This window comes from Salmo salar, chromosome ssa04, assembly GCF_905237065.1.
Source record: "Salmo salar chromosome ssa04, Ssal_v3.1, whole genome shotgun sequence".
Taxonomy (NCBI): Eukaryota; Metazoa; Chordata; class Actinopteri; order Salmoniformes; family Salmonidae; genus Salmo; species Salmo salar.
In genome coordinates, this window is record NC_059445.1 from 20,928,045 (window position 1) to 20,946,378 (window position 18,334).

General features: G+C 43.4%; 2 protein-coding genes across 7 annotated transcripts in view; both read right to left on the minus strand.

Annotated features, from left to right (window-relative positions):
- The window catches only part of LOC106602649 (T-cell surface glycoprotein CD5), a 5,487-nt gene extending 1,881 nt beyond the window's left edge, over positions 1–3,606 (minus strand). For 2 of the 3 annotated variants that reach the window (XR_006769565.1, XM_014195396.2), the window contains exons 1-2: positions 2,931–3,606; positions 7–423 (exon numbers count right to left, since the gene is read on the minus strand). Coding sequence is in view for 2 of the 3 variants with exons in the window: in XM_014195396.2 (XP_014050871.2) it covers positions 7–423; positions 2,931–3,042 (529 nt within the window). In the remaining variant the exon portion in view is untranslated. The remainder of the gene's footprint in view (positions 1–6; positions 424–2,930) is intronic. The other variant, XM_014195395.2, reaches the window with a different exon arrangement.
- A 6,348-nt stretch (positions 3,607–9,954) lies between these two features.
- LOC106602588 (vacuolar protein sorting-associated protein 37C) lies at positions 9,955–18,244 on the minus strand. Of its 4 annotated transcripts, none has more exons than XM_014195308.2 (5): positions 18,066–18,244; positions 16,088–16,196; positions 14,540–14,711; positions 11,166–11,248; positions 9,955–10,858 (listed from the first exon to the last, which is right to left on the minus strand). In XM_014195308.2, the coding sequence occupies exons 2-5, from the start codon at positions 16,178–16,180 to the stop codon at positions 10,148–10,150; spliced, it is 1,059 nt and encodes a 352-aa protein (XP_014050783.2). In that variant the 5' UTR covers positions 16,181–16,196; positions 18,066–18,244; the 3' UTR covers positions 9,955–10,147. The 4 variants fall into 4 exon arrangements, with proteins under 4 accessions (XP_014050783.2, XP_014050782.2, XP_014050780.2 ...); XM_014195307.2 differs by lacking the exon at positions 18,066–18,244 and adding an exon at positions 17,954–18,020; XM_014195305.2 differs by lacking the exon at positions 18,066–18,244 and adding an exon at positions 17,809–18,009 and having other exon boundaries at positions 9,956–10,858.
- Positions 18,245–18,334: the final 90 nt, after the last annotated feature.

Genomic DNA, 18,334 nt, shown 5'->3' on the forward strand with positions numbered 1-18,334 from the left:
ACTCACCTACGCATTGGATCCTCAGTGTTTTACAGGAGTTATTGGTAACCCTTCCATCCCTATCGATCTGGTAACCCTCAGACCTAGCAGGGGTCTCAGTCCACTTTGGGGAGCCCTCGCAGCCCTTCCTCTCACACAACTCTGCCAGTTGAAGGCTATGATTAGCCAAACTGTTAAAACAGAGTGGTAAGGAATGGTGCAAGAGGAGAGACAGGTGTATGTCCCCCTTACAGGACTTTCCTTTCCAGTTGACCTTGACAACACCCAGCGCAGGTGGCAGAGACTTGGGCTTGGTCGGAGAGGAACAGGAAGTGGAGATATTACACTCACAGGAAGTGATGGGAGTGATGGGACCGGAGGTAGCAGGAGTGGAGTTGGATGATGTGAGAGGTTGGGGGGGAAATGTGCTCATTTCAATGGTTACTATATGAGAGAGAGAGGGAGAGAGAGAGAGAGAGAGACAGCGAGAGAGAGAGAGAGAGAGAGAGAGAGAGAGAGAGAGAGAGAGAGAGAGAGAATGCGTCATAACACGGAAACAACAGCAAAGAAAGTAAATTGGTATCTTGGAATCCATATTTACCAAAAATATTTTATTCGATTTTTTTAAATCAATAGTACATGTCATGCGGTAGTCATTAATCACAGAGGCAGTTTTTCAAAAGACTAACGGGCAATGTTTGGCCGCCTGCAGTGAGGACTAAAACTGGCCTGGATTAGACTAAACCCTCTCTAATCTATCAATTAATCCAACAAATTAAGGAAGTAGAAATGCTCACCCTCTACTGAGAGAGGAGGTCATAAGGGTAATTATCAGATCAATGGATAATATTCAAAGGTTAACCCCAGTTACTACTACTACTACTACTACTAATACTAATACTGATACTACTACTACTACTACTACTACTACTACTACTACTACTACTACTACTACTACTAATACTACTACTACTACTACTACTACTACTACTACTACTACTACTACTACTACTACTACTACAACAACAAATGGTATCATATTCCTTATAGTGAACTACCTTTAAGCAGTGCCCATAGGGAACAGGGATGGGCAAAAATGAATGCCATAAACATCAATGTATCAAAATAAACTACAAAATACTTGTGTTTTGAAAAGGTATTTCATTAAAATACATGTACTTTGTATTTTAAAATACAGAAATACATTTGCAAGTAGCCGGCATGAACAGCAACAGCATTCTCAGTAACAGTTACAGAAATGTTTTATGTGACTGTGATCCTGTTGCCTTGTCACTCTACCTGTATGTACATGGCTACAGTGCATTCGGAAAGTATTCAAACCCTTTCCCTTTTTCCACATTTTGTTACGTTACAGCCTTATTCTAAAATTGATTAAATAAATAAAAATCCTCATCAATCTACACACAATACTCCATAATGAAAAAGCGAAAAACAGGTTTTTAGAAATGTTTGCAAATGTAGGGACTGGGAGACTAGTCAGGATCGAGGGAAAGATGAACGGATCAAAGAACAGAAAGATCCTTGATAAAAACCTGCTCCAGAGTGCTCAGGACCTCAGACTGGGGCGAAGGTTCATCTTCCAACAGGATAACAACCCTAAACACACAGCCAAGACAATGCAGGAGTGGCTGTGGGACAAGTCTCTGAATGCCCTTGAGTGGCCTAGCCAAAGCCCAGATTTGAACCCGATTGAACATCAATGGAGAGACCTGAAAATAGCTGTGCAGCAACGCTCCCCATCCAATCTGACAGAGCTTGAGAGGATCTTCAGGGAAGAATGTGAGAAACTCCCCAAATACAGGTGTGCCAAGCTTGTAGCGTCATACCCAAGAAGACTTGAGGCTGTAATCGCTGCCAAATGTGCTTCAACAAAGTACTGGGTAAAGGGTCTGAATACTTATGAAATATGATATTTGTGTGTAGATTGACGGGGAAAGAAATATTTTTAAGACATTTTAGAATAAGGCTGTAACGTAACAACATTTGGAGAAAGTCAAGGGGTCTGAATAGTTTCTGAATGCACTGTTTCTCAATTGCCTCGTACCACCTGCACATCGACTCGGTACTGGTACTCCCTATATAGCCATGATATTTTTTACTTGTTATTGTTATTCATTATTCACAGTGTATTTATTCCTCGTGTCACTCTTTATTTTCTTTATTTATATATTTTTAATCTTTAACTCTGCATTGTTGGAAAAGGACCCGTAAGGAAGCATTTCACTGTTACTCTACACCTGTTGTTTACGAAGTGTGAAAAATACACATTTATTTTCTTTGATATGTTGTTGTTTATCTACTTTAGTTGAATGTACTGACTGTAAGTCACTCTGTATAAGTGTCTGCTCAATTACCAAAATGTAAATAAATATGTGAAAATGAACATACCAAAATTAACTGCAAAGTACACCTGGTATTATTATTGGCCTTGTTTTGGGTTGGACTTCATTAGAATAATACTCAGCATCCTTTGCAATTGTACAATTTGACATATACATTTATATTTAATTAATCTAGCAGATGCTCTTAGTACACCATAGTGCCATCAATCTTCTGATACCAATGCAGGGAGAAAGGGGGGCAAAAAATTGTGTACCGCTATAAATCAAATTGTATACAAAAGTATTTTGAAAATACAAATTACAGCTCTCGAAAGTATCTTGTTAGAAAATACATTGGAGTTTAGCCCAGTGTAATACACATTTTAAAATACTCCGAAGTAATTGAAATACGTATTTCAAATACATGTAACAGAAATACTGCCCATCTCTGATAGGTAATAGGGAGTAATTCTGGACGCAACAAATGACTACAATTCTGCTGCTTCAAGTTCAACTGTCATTGTCAGAATAGCATATCAGAACATGAGAACATTGTGTGTCGTAATGGACTCACCGAAAACACAAGACTGTATTTAAATAAAGACTTACCGACATTCATTACACACAGGGCCAGGATGGTAAGTACTAGCCTTCCATCCATTCTGGAGATGAACAGGTTGAGAAAAACTGGGGAGAGAAGAAGAGAAGAGAGACAACGCATGCAAAAACGACAGAAAGACTGAAGAGAGAGGAAACGGTGCAGAAGTGTAAACGCGTCGCTCTCCTTTCTCCCCACCCTCTCTTTTTCTATCCATACAGCCTTCTCTTCATCTTTGGCGTTTGCTGCTTTCTGTCTGCAAGAGTTTCTGCAAACTTCCTCACTTCAAAGACAGTTACAAAAAGAGAGAGAGAAAAAGAAAAGAAAGAAGTGAAATGAAGAAGAGTGGAGGATAAGTGGGAGGGAGAGGCGGAAAGAAAAATGATAATCTTTCATATTTAAAGATTTTGGTTGAATCAATCATGAGCCTGATTTTCACACAGCTTCCAACAGTGAAGTGTGTGTTTGTGTGCCTGTGTGTGTGCCTGTGTGTGTGTGTGTGTGTGTGTGTGTGTGTGCTTTCACACCCCCGTGTGTGTTTGTGTGCTTGTGTGTATGTGTTCTCCAATAGGTCATGGTACACACCACTGCCAGGTACACCAGTTGTTTGCAGCAATATCCCTATTATGAGTTTGATTCCTGTATAGGCCTCATCTACAGGTAACTGCCAAAATGAAGGAAACACCAACATAAAGGGTTAATAGGGTGTTGGGCCACCACGAGCCGGCAGAACGGCTTCAACGCACCTTGGCATAGATTCTGTCTGGAACTGGAGGGATGCGACACCATCCTTAGACCATCAATTCCATCATTCTGTGTTTTGTTGATGGTGGTGGAAAATGCTGTCTCAGGCACCGCTCCAGAATCTCCCATAAGTGTTCAATTGGGTTGACTGACTGACACACACACACTTTGAACCCCCTACAGCATGCTTCTTTGAGACTCCTCTTTCAAAGTCACTGAGATCTATTCTTCTAGCCATGGTAGCCAAAATATTTGGGCAACTGGGCATTTTAATAAATGACGCTAAGCATGATAGGATGCTAACTACTTATAATACTCAGGAAGCATCCTGTGTGGAAGCACCTGCTTTCAATATGCTTTGTATCCCTCATTTACTCAAGTGTTTTCTTTAATTTGGCAGTTACCTGTACACTATGTATTAATTATTGCTTGGGAATTTAGAGAATTTAAGGGGGATATTATAAATCTGTTGTTAATTTGTGGATATTGTTGTGTACAACCTTAGTTTTTAACTGTAACTTCATACATTAGCTGTGGATTAAAGCTTCTGCTAAATGACCATATTACATTAATTAATATGCTATTTAATAACCATATTATTATTATTATATTGTTTATTATCCTACAGTGCCTTCAGAAAGTATTTATACCCCTTGACTTGTTTCACATTTTGTCGTGTTACAGGAGAAATTCAAAATGGATTACTTTTCAGCCATCTACACACAATACCCTACACTGACAAATTGAGATTTTTTGTTGTTGTTGAAATTGTTGCTAATTTATTGAAAATGAAATACAAAAATTCACATAATATTCACACCCGAGTCAATACTTTGTAAAAGCACCAGCGATTACAGCTGAGAGTCTTTCAGGGTAAGTCTCTAAGAGCTTTCCACACCTTGTTTGTGAAACATTTGCCCATTATTCTTTTCAAAATTCTTCAAGCTGTCAACTTGGTTGTTGATCATTGCTAGACAACCATTTTCAGGTCTTGCCATAGATTTTGAAGTAGATTTAAGTGAAAACTGTAACTCGGTCACTCAGGAACATTCACTGTCTTCTTGGTAAAACAACTCTAGTGTAGATTTGGCCTTGTGTTTTAGGTTATTGTCCTGATGAAAGGGGAATTCATCTCCCAGTGTCTGGTGGAAAGCAGACTGAACCAGGTTTTCCTCTAGGATTTTGCCTGTGCTTAGATCCATTCTGTTTATTTTTTATCCTGAAAAACTCCCCAGTCCTTAACAATTACAAGCATACCCATAACATGATGCAGCCACCACTATGCTTGAAAATATGGAGAGTGGTACTCAGTTGTACTGGATTTGCTCCAAACATAACACTTTGTATTCAGGACAAAAAGTTAATTGCTTTGCCATTTTTTCTTTTTCAGTATTACTTTAGTGCCTTGTTGCAAACAGGATGTATGTTTTGAAATATTTGTATTCTGTACAGGCTTCCTTCTTTTCACTCGTTGTCAATTAAGTTAGTATTGTGGAGCAACTACAATGTTAATCCATCTTCAGTTTTCTCCTATCACAGACATTCAACTCTGTAACTGAGTTAGGAAGGACGCCTGTATCTGTGTAGTGACTCGGTGTGTTGATACACCATCCACAGTGTAATTAATAACTTCACCATGCTCAAAGGGATATTCAATGTCTGATTTTTTTTTTTTTTTTTTACCCATCTACTAATAGTTGCCCTTCTTTGCGAGGCATTGGAAAATTCTCCCTGGTCTTTGTGGTTGAATATGTGTTTGAGTGACCTTACCGATAATTGAATGTGTGGGGTACAGAGATGAAGTAGTAATTCAAAAATCATGTCAAACACTATTATTGCACACAGAGTGAGTCAATGCAACCTATGTGACTTGTTAAGACCATTTTTACTCGTGTATTTATTTAGACTTGTCATAGCAAAGGGTTGAATATTTATTGACTCAAGACATTTCAGCTTTTCATTTTTTACTAATAGTAAAAAAAAAAAATCTGTTTTGACATTATGGGGTATTGTGTGTAGGCTAGCGACAAAAACGTCGAAAATGTTACGCATTTACATTTCTGTCTGTAACACAAAAAAATGTGGAAAAAGTAATGGGGGTATGAATACTTTCTGAAGGCGCTGTACATAATTCATGTTTTCTTTTCTTCTCTTAATTCAACCATTACTCAACTTTTCTGTTCGTTCACACCCGTCCACTCCCACCCTCTATCGCTCTCGTTTTCTCTTATCTTTAGTATCTGGTTTACCGAGCCGTAGATGTGTAGAAAGCCCCGTAAAAATTATCCTCCTCCTGTTTTCTCTCAATGAGACACTTCTCTCCGTACTTTGAATATTCGAAACAACCTAGGACCATCCCGCTTTCCCCACCTCCTCCCCCCGAAGAGTTGTTTGACAAAAAAATGTATAATTTCTCAAATTATCAAATTGCATAAATCGTTCTGTTAACAGTATGGATTTGAAATGATGTAGTCTCCGTTTATCTATCAGTAACTGTACAATTACGCCTACTGTACGGTAGATCGGTGACTACTACACTTTGACTTCACATACATTATAGGCTACAGAAATCGTTCCACAACAATTGATTGATCAAAATAATCACCGAGTAGGAATATTTGATCGGTTATGTGGGAGTTTTCCTCCAGTGCCCTCCTTTCCCCCCCAGAGGTCCGTCGCTCTCTCTTCTGTGTCATCTCCCTGGTTCGGTCTTCTCAGCCCACACCAGAAAAAGATAATCACAATCAGAGAGCGGGAAGGAAGGCCTGATAGTAAGCTCTGTTTGAGACAACACAAGCAAAGCCCACGCCTTTTAGATCAAATCAATTAAACTCAATCAAGTTCTATCCGACTTGAATCGTCCTTGATGCAATTGGAGTAAGAACAGTGAAAACTAACTTTCGCCCCGCATCAGGCAGTTACCGTAGTATTGTTTTCTTCCTCTCCCAAACACGAGAGAAAATAAAAGATAAGTAGATAAAAAAGAAAATAGATTTTCAAAGTACGAGTCAGAACACAGCTCTTAGATCAAGTTCAGTGTTTAATAATATTCACAAAAAAATAAAAAAAATAAACTTAAAACAAGCTCCAAGCTTGTATTTTTATTTCCCCCTTATTAATGCTGCGTATCTCCGTTGGGCTTCTAAAACACAATTTCTGACTCGTCTTTTCTTCCTTTAGTCACGTCCCAAACGGAACCCTATTCCTTGCCCATAGGGCTCTGGTCAAAAGTAGTGCATTCTGTAGGGGGTAGGGTGCTATTTGGAACAGTGTAGTGTGATAATACCAGTAAGACACTGCCCCCTGGTCATAGACCAGTCATTCCAACCAGTTAACCTGATGAAGAGGCCCTACATAGGCGCTACATAACGCCTTCATAGAGCATGGTGGCAACCAATGTAGTAACACTCTGTTTAAGACCACTGATTAGGGTTGAAGCGCTCATGACTAAGATGACATAAGTGTCTATGAATGCTGTATGAGCCGTCATGAAGGCGGTATGAATCTTTGTAGTACCCCGTCACAGCTCTCTCATCCTGTGCTTTCTAAGCTAAAGCAGGCATATCAGTCCCAAATGGCACCCACTTCCCCTACATAGTGCACTACTTTTGACCAGAGCCCTAAGGGAATAGTGTTCCATTTTGGGTGCAGACCATTAGTCCCTTGTTATCAATAACATCTCTTTAATCATTTATACAAATCACATTCTCACTGGAAGTGAACTTACAGAAATAAACAATTTCCTCATTGCAATCATTGTCAAGCATCAGTTCATGTCAACAGGCAGATTTTGGAGAAGGAGAGTGGGTGAAATAGAGAGTGAGTTGAGAGGGAAGGAGAGAAAGACGAGAGGTGAGTTTAACGCCAAGTGAGCCCTCAGGGACGGGGGGACGAAACGGAGTGTGAAGTTATAGCGTGTGGGAGGGAGAGAAAAACGGAGATACCAGAGAAACAGGCATGATCCTCGACAGAGAATACAGATATGATTCTGTAAACAACGACATCATTGTCAATAGGCATCTCAATACCTAAACAACCAACCAAAACATTCTGCCACGAAAGAAAAGACTTGGAAGCTAAACTTGTAGGACATACAGATGTAGGTTCTTAATTTGATCACCCTGCACAGCAGAAAATGCAAACTTGTAGTGTATTCAAGGTTGAAAGAAGTATTTTAAAGTTTGTAATTTCAGACTTGATTCGCCCTGACAATTTTAAATTTTAAATTTATTTAAATTTATTTTTAAATCAACCCCTAAAAACCTCCATTAATTATAATCCACACAATAATTCACGTCGTTTTGCGGCAGGATTATTTTCCTGCTGTGAAAAACTGGTCAAATTAAGATCCTACAACTGTAAAGATGTCCAGATTTGGCTAAGAAACAAACATCATACATGCACAGCCAGGTGAATAAGGAAGAAGACAGGGTTATTGAAGTCTCCAAAACGACCACTGATCAGGGCCCGCATTCATAAAGCCTCTCAGAGAAAGTGTGCTGATATTGGATCAGTTTAGCCTTTTAGATCATAATGAATACAATTACATGGTCAGATCCTAGAGTAGCTATGACTTCATAGGATTTTCCTTCTTTAGTATTGTCTTAAGTACTTTCTAACCAGAATGAAGAGCAAGAAAGAGTTTACAGAACAGAATTCCTGAACAAAACTGCACCTGGAAAACGTTTTGGTTCGGGTGGGTATTGAGTTATCATCATATACGAACGAATATGATCAACACATGTAATCTGACATTGGTGTAGAATGATATGGGTGTTAGAACAAGTCAAATGTACTCTAATGCATATACCGAACACAGTGCCACAAGGGACTTGTGCTACAGGGTGAAACCATTGATAAGGAATACATGATGTGTAGATATATTTTATGTAGAACATGGCTCTCTGACATGTCGAATAAAGAGTCACGTCAGCTCCATTTCTATCTGAAACGTACATGGCCAAGGTCTTGTTGATTGGCTCAGTATTCCACAAAGGGAGGGAGAAGAGTAAAAAGGCTGATAGCCAATAGGTGGAGAGAGAGGGGAGAGAGAGAGAGAGAGAGAGAGCGAGAGAGAAGGGGCCGACAGCCAATGGGAGAGTGTTTCTAACACATTGGAGCACAAGGGGAGGTCCTGAGACAGTTATGCACTTGAATGACAGGAGGGGAGGGGGAGGAGAAGAGGCAGATCGAGAGAGAGAGAGAGAGAGAGCGAGAGAGAGGCAGATCGAGAGAGAGAGAGAGAGAGAGAGAGGCAGATCGAGAGAGAGAGAGAGAGAGAGAGAGAGAGAGACAGATAGAGAGAGAGAGAGAGGCAGATCGAGAGAGAGAGAGAGAGCAGATCGAGAGAGATCGAGAGAGAGAGAGAGAGAGGCAGATCGAGAGAGATCGAGAGAGAGAGAGAGAGAGAGAGGCAGATCGAGAGAGAGAGAGGCAGATCGAGAGAGAGAGAGAGAGGCAGATCGAGAGGCAGATCGAGAGAGAGAGAGAGAGAGGCAGATCGAGAGGCAGATCGAGAGAGAGAGAGAGAGAGGCAGATCGAGAGAGAGAGAGGCAGATCGAGAGGCAGATCGAGAGAGAGAGAGAGAGAGAGGCAGATCGAGAGAGAGAGAGAGGCAGATCGAGAGAGAGAGAGAGGCAGATCGAGAGAGATCGAGAGAGAGAGAGAGAGAGGCAGATCGAGAGAGATCGAGAGAGAGAGAGAGAGAGAGGCAGATCGAGAGAGAGAGAGAGAGGCAGATCGAGAGAGAGAGAGAGAGGCAGATCGAGAGGCAGATCGAGAGAGAGAGAGAGAGAGGCAGATCGAGAGGCAGATCGAGAGAGAGAGAGAGAGAGGCAGATCGAGAGGCAGATCGAGAGAGAGAGAGAGAGAGGCAGATCGAGAGAGAGAGAGAGGCAGATCGAGAGAGAGAGAGAGGCAGATCGAGAGAGAGGCAGATCGAGAGAGAGAGAGAGGCAGATCGAGAGAGAGGCAGATCGAGAGAGAGAGAGAGGCAGATCGAGAGAGAGGCAGATCGAGAGAGAGGCAGATCGAGAGAGAGAGAGAGAGAGAGAGAGAGAGAGAGGCAGATCGAGAGAGAGAGAGAGAGAGAGAGAGGCAGATAGAGAGGCAGATCGAGAGAGAGAGAGAGAGAGAGAGGCAGATAGAGAGAGAGGCAGATCGAGAGAGAGAGAGAGACGAGAGAGAGAGAGAGAGAGGCAGATCGAGAGAGAGAACAGATCGAGAGAGAGAAGAGGCAGATCGAGAGAGAGGCAGATCGAGAGAGAGGCAGATCGAGAGAGAGGCAGATCGAGAGAGAGGCAGATCGAGAGAGAGGCAGATCGAGAGAGAGAGAGAGGCAGATCGAGAGAGAGAGGCAGATCGAGAGAGAGAGGCAGATCGAGAGAGGGAGAGGTAAAGAGTCAGGGAAAAAAAGAGTGAATGAGAGAGAGACTGGAGAATGTGTGGTGGGAGAGGAGTGACGGGGTGAGAGTAGAGGGAGGTTCAGGAGTAGGGCTGTGGCACTCCAAACCCGGGCCTGTACTGCGGCCTGCCTGTGGGGGACTGAGAGTTGGGCAGAGCAGGGCCCGTGGGGTAGCTATACCCCCCAACCCCACCGTAGGTGTACGCAGAGGGGTAGGGGGCGGTGTTGGGGGCACTGTATTGCCCGAACGCAGACCCTGAGCCGGGGACACCAGGGAACGTAGGCTGGGTGGGGTATGGGCAGGCAGTGGCCGGAGGCCCAAAAGCAGGACGGGCTGAGTAGCCCGCCGCTGAGGTGAAAGGTGAGCCGGGGCTGGGGTAGGGAGGAAATTGACCTGGGGGAATGGACGGGCCTGGGCCTGATACTGCAGAGGTGGCTGTCGGGTTAGGAGGGGAGACGGGGTATGGGGTGTAAGGTAGGGCGGAACCGGGGCCGTTTTGGAAACTAGCGTGGTTGTTGGGATTGGAATTCTGCTGCGGTTGTTGTTGCTGAGGATGATGATGATTCCATGGCGATGACTGTGTCGTCGCTGGGTCTTGATTGCCGCTCGTTTGTGACGTCATGGAGCCGGTGGAGGCGTCGCCCGCGGCGGTCTCCTTCTTCTGGCGCAGGATTTCCTGCAGCTTCTCTATCCGCACTCGTCTTTTGTGAGCGAGGGAGCGGAGGGAGAGGAAACGGTCAAGGAACGAGTCCAGAGACAGCTGGCCGTCCAGAAACTCATCTGCCAGGGACTGATGGGGAGAGAGATGATGAGAGAGAAAAAGAAACAGAGCGAGAGTTAAAAGGGGAGAGAGGGATGGGGGTAAATATGGACACACTTTATTGACAATGTCTGAAAATGTATTATTTATTTATTATCATCGTCTGATTCCAACTGCTGGTCCTCTGCACGGCGTTGAATAGAGTAAGAGATAAGCTGATCATTTTGTCGTCATTGGTCCTGTGTTTTAGGATGGATACACGTCTCCCATACTCGTCATCAATATCATCCGTCGGTTTCATTTTCCGCCTGAGAAGTCTGTCACTGCGGCCTCTCACCTCTGACTCCGTCTCCGTGCTGGCGCCCTCTGTCTGAAGTTTGGAGAACAACCCCTCCGGTGATGCCTGCCCCATGATGCCATCTGGGAGAGGGGGGAGTGAGTGAGGCAGAGAATGGAAGAGACGGAGAACAAGAGAATAAAAGAGAGGGGGCAGAAATGGAGAGAGACAGTGAGAGAGATAGCCAGTAAGACACCAATATAGAGGGAGGGAGTGTAAGAGAAAAAGGGAGAAAGAGGGAGAAAGAAAGAGAAAGGACAAATAAACACCTCCCACACACCAATGTCATGCCAAGCTTCTAAGTCCCAGTAGACACTGACAACACAATGCTTCACGCCTGTTATTAAACACTAGGCTTGGGCGGTATACTGTATATACCGTATACCGGGGTATTTGGAAAAAGCATTTATTTTTATTTTTTATTAATAGCGTCAAAACTATGTATTTTAAGTTTTTCAATATTTGTATCTACTTAAGTAAATACCTGCAGTCAACTTGTGCAATACGTTAGGAGATTGCGTTCTTCATTTCACCGGTCACATTATGAAGTTCACCGTAGTTCCCCAGAACAGTTGAGCCAGTCATGTGTTTGTTTATAAATAGCACAACGGGAGAAAGCGAGCTAGTGAGTCCGTAGCGTTTCGATATCTATAGGAATCTCAGTTATGCGGCACACAAGAGGTGATGAAGTTACAATTGTATGCAATTCACGACTAAATGTTTGACGTATTTTTCCGCGTGTGCTTCCTACTATAGTTTTTCCTTCTCCTCCCATCTGCTCCATGTACACATGCTGCTCTTCCATCAGAAAAGCATGCACCGCAACTTGGTCCATTTGAACAATTTCTCTCGTAAAAGTCCACTCTCCAAAAACAACATCGTTAGTCACCAACTATGCTTGTATAACTTTATGAGCTGAATTTGCAATAAGGTTCGTTTCGCATGTTAGCATTTAGCTAACAGCGTCTATGTGATTTCACTATTAGTTTGTGCTAATTCTGTTAGCATTCTGGTAATAAGACTCCCAATGGGCTTTTCTTGCATTTTTAGCACCCCCTTCTGTGCCATGCAGGTAACACCGTAAATCCCAGGACGAGAGAAGGACGGTATGAACATCTGGATACCGCCCAAGCCTATTAAACGCATTTAAAAATGAGAACAAAGTAATCTCAGGAAGCTCAGCCATGAAGCTCAATGTTGGATACACACGGATACACACGCAACAGGACAATCTACTTTCATGCATCTTCAAATACCTCTGGTAGACTTCTCATTGAAGGCAAGCTCCCACAATTATGCTGGTTGAGTAAAGGTTAAAACCCAGTCAAAGTGAATCACTAGGAATGATTTAGGGGTGAAATAACAATGCATTCCATATTACCTAATCACCTTCAGGAAAAACATAACTATAATAACAGACTTTACAACAGACACCAATTCCAGCCTTGCAAACCGACACCGTCAAACACAGCTTCTCATGAAAAGCTTACAAAACATGGCTGCAGGAGCGCATGTACACAGATCACATGGCCTGTTCTGCTTCCTGAAAAAGCGCCGACGGCAGTGGAATGGGAGCTGATGCGATGGTATCCAGGGAGACCCTGGCAGACAGACAGACAGGCCAGATCTGGAAGCCTGGAGGGGGGGGTCTGTCTGTCTATGTTTGACCAGTAGAGACCAAGGCTTAGTACCAAATGGCACCCTATTCCCTATACTACCTAAGTAGTGCACTATACAGGTGACACAGACACTGTGTTTGACTAGTAGAGACCAACTGAGTGTCCAGGATCTGAACAGGCCACACAACATCTACCCCTACACTACAAACTCTCTCTCCAAAGTCTGTTCCTGCCACATCTGCCTGTGTCTCCCTCCATCTTGTTATTTCTATTTCCATATCCTCCCTCTCTCTTCCTCTATTAGGTTGCTTTTCTTCATCTGTCACTCCATCATCCATCAATAACCTCCCATCTCATCCCTGGTCACAGTGTTGTCTGCAGGTCTCTCTGACTCCTTCCATCCCTCACCTTTCTGGTCACAGTGTTGTCTGTAGGTCTCTCTGACTCCCTCTCTCTATCCCGTACCTTTCTGGTCACAGTGTTGTCTGTAGGTCTCTCTGACTCCCTCTCTCTATCCCGTACCTTTCTGGTCACAGTGTTGTCTGTAGGTCTCTCTGACTCCCTCCATCCATCTATCCCTTACCTTTCTGATCACAGTGTTGTCTGTAGGTCTCTCTGACTCCCTCCATCCATCTATCCCTCACCTTTCTGGTCACAGTGTTGTCTGTAGGTCTCTCTGACTCCTTCCATCCCTCACCTTTCTGGTCACAGTGTTGTCTGTAGGTCTCTCTGACTCCCTCTCTCTATCCCGTACCTTTCTGATCACAGTGTTGTCTGTAGGTCTCTCTGACTCCCTCTCTCTATCCCTTACCTTTCTGATCACAGTGTTGTCTGTAGGTCTCTCTGACTCCCTCCCTCCATCCATCTATCCCGTACCTTTCTGGTCACAGTGTTGTCTGTAGGTCTCTCTGACTCCCTCCATCCATCTATCCCTTACCTTTCTGATCACAGTGTTGTCTGTAGGTCTCTCTGACTCCCTCCATCTATCCCTCACCTTTCTGGTCACAGTGTTGTCTGTAGGTCTCTCTGACTCCTTCCATCCCTCACCTTTCTGGTCACAGTGTTGTCTGTAGGTCTCTCTGACTCCCTCTCTCTATCCCGTACCTTTCTGATCACAGTGTTGTCTGTAGGTCTCTCTGACTCCCTCCATCCATCTATCCCTTACCTTTCTGATCACAGTGTTGTCTGTAGGTCTCTCTGACTCCCTCCATCCATCTATCCCTCACCTTTCTGGTCACAGTGTTGTCTGTAGGTCTCTCTGACTCCCTCCATCTATCCCTTACCTTTCTGATCACAGTGTTGTCAGTAGGTCTCTCTGACTCCCTCCATCCCTCCCTCCATCTATCCCTTACCTTTCTGGTCACAGTGTTGTCTGCAGGTCTCTCTGACTCCCTCCATCCCTTACCTTTCTGATCACAGTGTTGTCTGTAGGTCTCTCTGACTCCCTCCATCCCTCCCTCCATCTATCCCTCACCTTTCTGGCCACAGTGTTGTCTGTAGGTCTCTCTGACTCCCTCCATCTATCCCTTACCTTTCTGATCACAGTGTTGTCTGTAGGTCTCTCTGACTCCCTCCATCTATCCCTTACCTTTCTGATCACAGTGTTGTCTGTAGGTCTCTCTGACTCCCTCCATCTATCCCTTACCTTTCTGATCACAGTGTTGTCTGTAGGTCTCTCTGACTCCCTCCATCTATCCCTTACCTTTCTGATCACAGTGTTGTCTGCAGGTCTCTCTGACTCCCTCCATCCCTTACCTTTCTGATCACAGTGTTGTCTGTAGGCCTCTCTGACTCCCTCCAGTTCGGAGTATCTCTCCACCAGATGTTCTCTCTGTCTCTCCAGGCGAGGCTTCATGTCCAGGTTCTGCTCTGCCAGGTTACGGTTGGAGGCCAGTGCCATCTCCCTCTCCAGCTGAATGTTCTGAATCTACAGACGAGGAAGAAGACAAGTCAATAATACATTGTATTTCTTTTAATGTATTTTTGACCGGGACCATGTACAACAGATATCGTAGTGACCGGACGTCAACTTACATAGCTAGCTAATTCTCATAAACGACCCTAGCCTTGATCAGCATGTTAAGATCTCTCCCATTTGGGATAACGTTTTTAAGGATTGTGGATAGTGCGTTCGTCTTGGGGTCAGGCGACCCGGGTTCAAGTCCTGCTCAGGGCACTACTCTCGCCTCCTCTACGCGGCTCTGTGATTGGTAGATCACGGCAATACGTTGAGTGATGACATTGCCATACAGTATCAGTCTGTGTTTGACAGAAGCTGCCAGGTCCTCTCTTCTGAGACCAGTGTCCCGGCCATGCTAGTGTAACGGAGATAAGAACGTGCCGTGAGCTCACACGGCAGCTAGCTTGAAATGTTGCCAACGGCGCTACCCAATTGGATCCTTCTCTATAGCTCGACTGGTTCGTACGTTGTCATGCTGGCGTTCACGTGTGTTGGCGAGGTAGAGGTTCAAGCCCAGTCAGAGGGTAGTCAGAGAGAGGCCCCGCTATATGCTAAGCTAGCACACGGACACCGTTTACACTATGACAAGGACAGGTTTGCCTGGTGATGTGTTTCTATCCATGTTTTTTCTCTCAACTTTATTTAAAAAGGAAGTCCCCTGCTTGAGATCAGGATTTTTTTTTTTTTTTAGGCAGACCTGGCTAGCCAAGACGGCAGCAACTTAACACGGCTTAACTAACGAGACGAGTTGGCCGGGAACAGGTCATTTTGCATCTAGCGAACATAACTCCCCATGTGAAGAGTGAAGACAAACAGATGAACCTCAATGGTTAGTGTTTTGGACCTATGGACAAAGGTGGAAGAGAATAAGTCAATATGACCTTGTAAAAAAAAAAAAAAAAAACAGCTGAGGGCAGGATGAGCCTGGACATTGCTACTGGTCAGAGTGAGATGAGACCTAGATGTCTATCCTCAGATTAATCATTCATCTAGGGGTTACATTGAGTAATAGCCAAGTTGTGTGACCTGACAGAAAAAGCAAGGTCTAAGCTCAGAGATAGGCCTATAGACAAAGCTTGGCTATTCATTATCCCTTACTCAGATACAAAACATTAGAGGCATTTCAGTAAGAGCGGCGCATCTCGACTAGCATGGTCCCAGATCGGTTTTATGCCGTCTTGCAAACTCCTGTGGTCAGTGTCATGCCTAACATGGTGTATGACAATAATAGATGACCATAGGAGTTGGTTAGAGCACAAACAGATCTGGGACCAGGCTACATCTCAATCTATACAAGACACAATAGACAGACAATAAGACAAAGCAAAGACGTGATCGCTTACCTCATCAGATTCCAATGCCATGGACTCCACCCGCTCTGTATTGTCCAGCAAATCCTCCAACTCGGATTGGCTGAGGTCCTGAAGCTTGTCCATTGATTTGCCAGGACCGCTGTCAATCAGATGGAGGGAAAAGTGAGCTGTCAATGTCAAATGTCATCAGTTTACTGAACATAGATCATTTGAGAAAAAAATGTACTTGAAACTGACAGGATACAAAGTAGATCCACACAAACTGATAAATGAACAGGCAGGCTGATCAAATATTAAATGGGAAATCATTTTCTAGACTATAATCTAGCGTTATCACACAAGACAGAATTGACAGTTATATGTGAGCACTAAAATATCGCATTGTTCCACCATGATACTACATACTAGAGCTGGGCGATAGGGACAAAAATCCATATCGCAATAAAATGCCTGAATTGATGCAATAACGATAAATAGAACAATAAGTTTATAACATTGTGCACCAGTTTTTTTTAAAACTATCCTTTCAACTACTACTAGTTCGATGATTGTAGCCATCAATTGTCCCATTATATTCACCAATATTAGCAAACTTATGTAATTTCAAACTTCACATTTCTCTAGAATAGGCTACTTATCGTAATGAACGGTATCAGCAAAATGCCTGCGATAAGTGATCGGTACGGTCGGTGTTAAAATTTGATATGTCTCGGTTTATTGGCCAAGCTCTACTACATACATTTTAGGCTTTGATAAACCAGACTCGAGCTAAATCCTGATCAGGCCTAAGTTACTTCAGCCACTTGCTATCTTGGCTACATCTTTGCCTATTCATTAAACATGGGCCACATTCAGTAGGCAAACGTTGTGGAACGTTGCAGTTAGAAATAACATTAATAGATCTATTTTATTACATTTTAGTCATTTTGCAGATGCTCTTATCCAGAGAGACTTACAATTATCTTAAGATATTTAGGTGAGACAACATACCACAGTCATAGTAAGTACATTTTCCCTCAAAGTAGTTATCAACAAAGTCAGTGCTAGTAGGAAAAGACTATTGCAGGGAATTGTTTTCTTATTTAAGATACTCTTGATGAGGTAGGGTTTCAAATAAATTTACTGAAGATGGGCAGGGACTCCGCTGTCCTGACATTAGGGGGAAGCTTGTTCCACCAGTGTGGTCCCAGGACAAAGAACAGCTTTGACTGGGCTGGGTGGGAGCTGACCCCCTGTTGATATCTGTCGTCGGGGTTCCTTATTCTACATGTCAGAGAGGCATGTTTGTAACGTTCCACAACATTGTGCCCTGCTGAACGCACCCTAGCTATCTTGATTGATGGATTGCCATCAGCTGACCAACACTAATACTGTTGTCAACCAGCTATAGTTAGGCACAGCACGCAGACTGGCTATCACATTATAAAGCAAGTTAGCGGGTACAATTAAGTACGTTATGCTGCTAGCAAATCAAGAAATTCGTTGCGACAGGGCACACAACATTGACGGGCATCAACCTATGTGTTGGTGACGGATGACGTAAAACGGGCACGGGAGCCCTGACCCCAATATACAAACAAGGCAATCTGGTTGAGTGAAATTAACCGGTAAAAGAAGAATCCAACGTAATTTTACGGACTGGCTAGCCTTAACGGGTTGTTTGAGTTCCGTGTAGAGATGACAACAACAATCGGTATGATCACATTCAATGAAAGGCACTCTTGCTACCGTCAACTTTGAGGAAAGCCCACCGTTCGCGATCTCCAAATACTCAAAGAAACGACGTCATTCGATCGTGTTGCTTGGCGTCGGGTACAGCAGTAGTCCAACAATAATTTCTTCAATATCTGTTCGACGATAATCCTCAAAATGGATTAAAGAATAGCTATGTTTTACCAGCAATATTTTGAAAGTTTCACTTCACACTACCAGAAACCGCCGCCATTTTTGGAACGACCCATTTTCTGCTTCCGTGGGGGGGTATTAAATGCAGTGTCAATTGAATTACCTTTCTAACTAAAGAACATGAAAATATATTGTGATCATGTTGCTGCTGAACCTGAAAGCAAATCTTTAGATAGCATGAACAGTTTTCTTTGACAGTTTATCCACTTCTTGGGGCAATGGTTTCATCCAGCGCGCATCTGATTTGAAGGGAAACCCACTCCTACGTGACACGATTATTCCATGAATGCCAGCAGGGACAGGTTGGCAGGGAGGTACCCAGTAAAGTAAATGAAGTCTTGTTGGAAAAAGTGGAACATTATGTCAATGGCC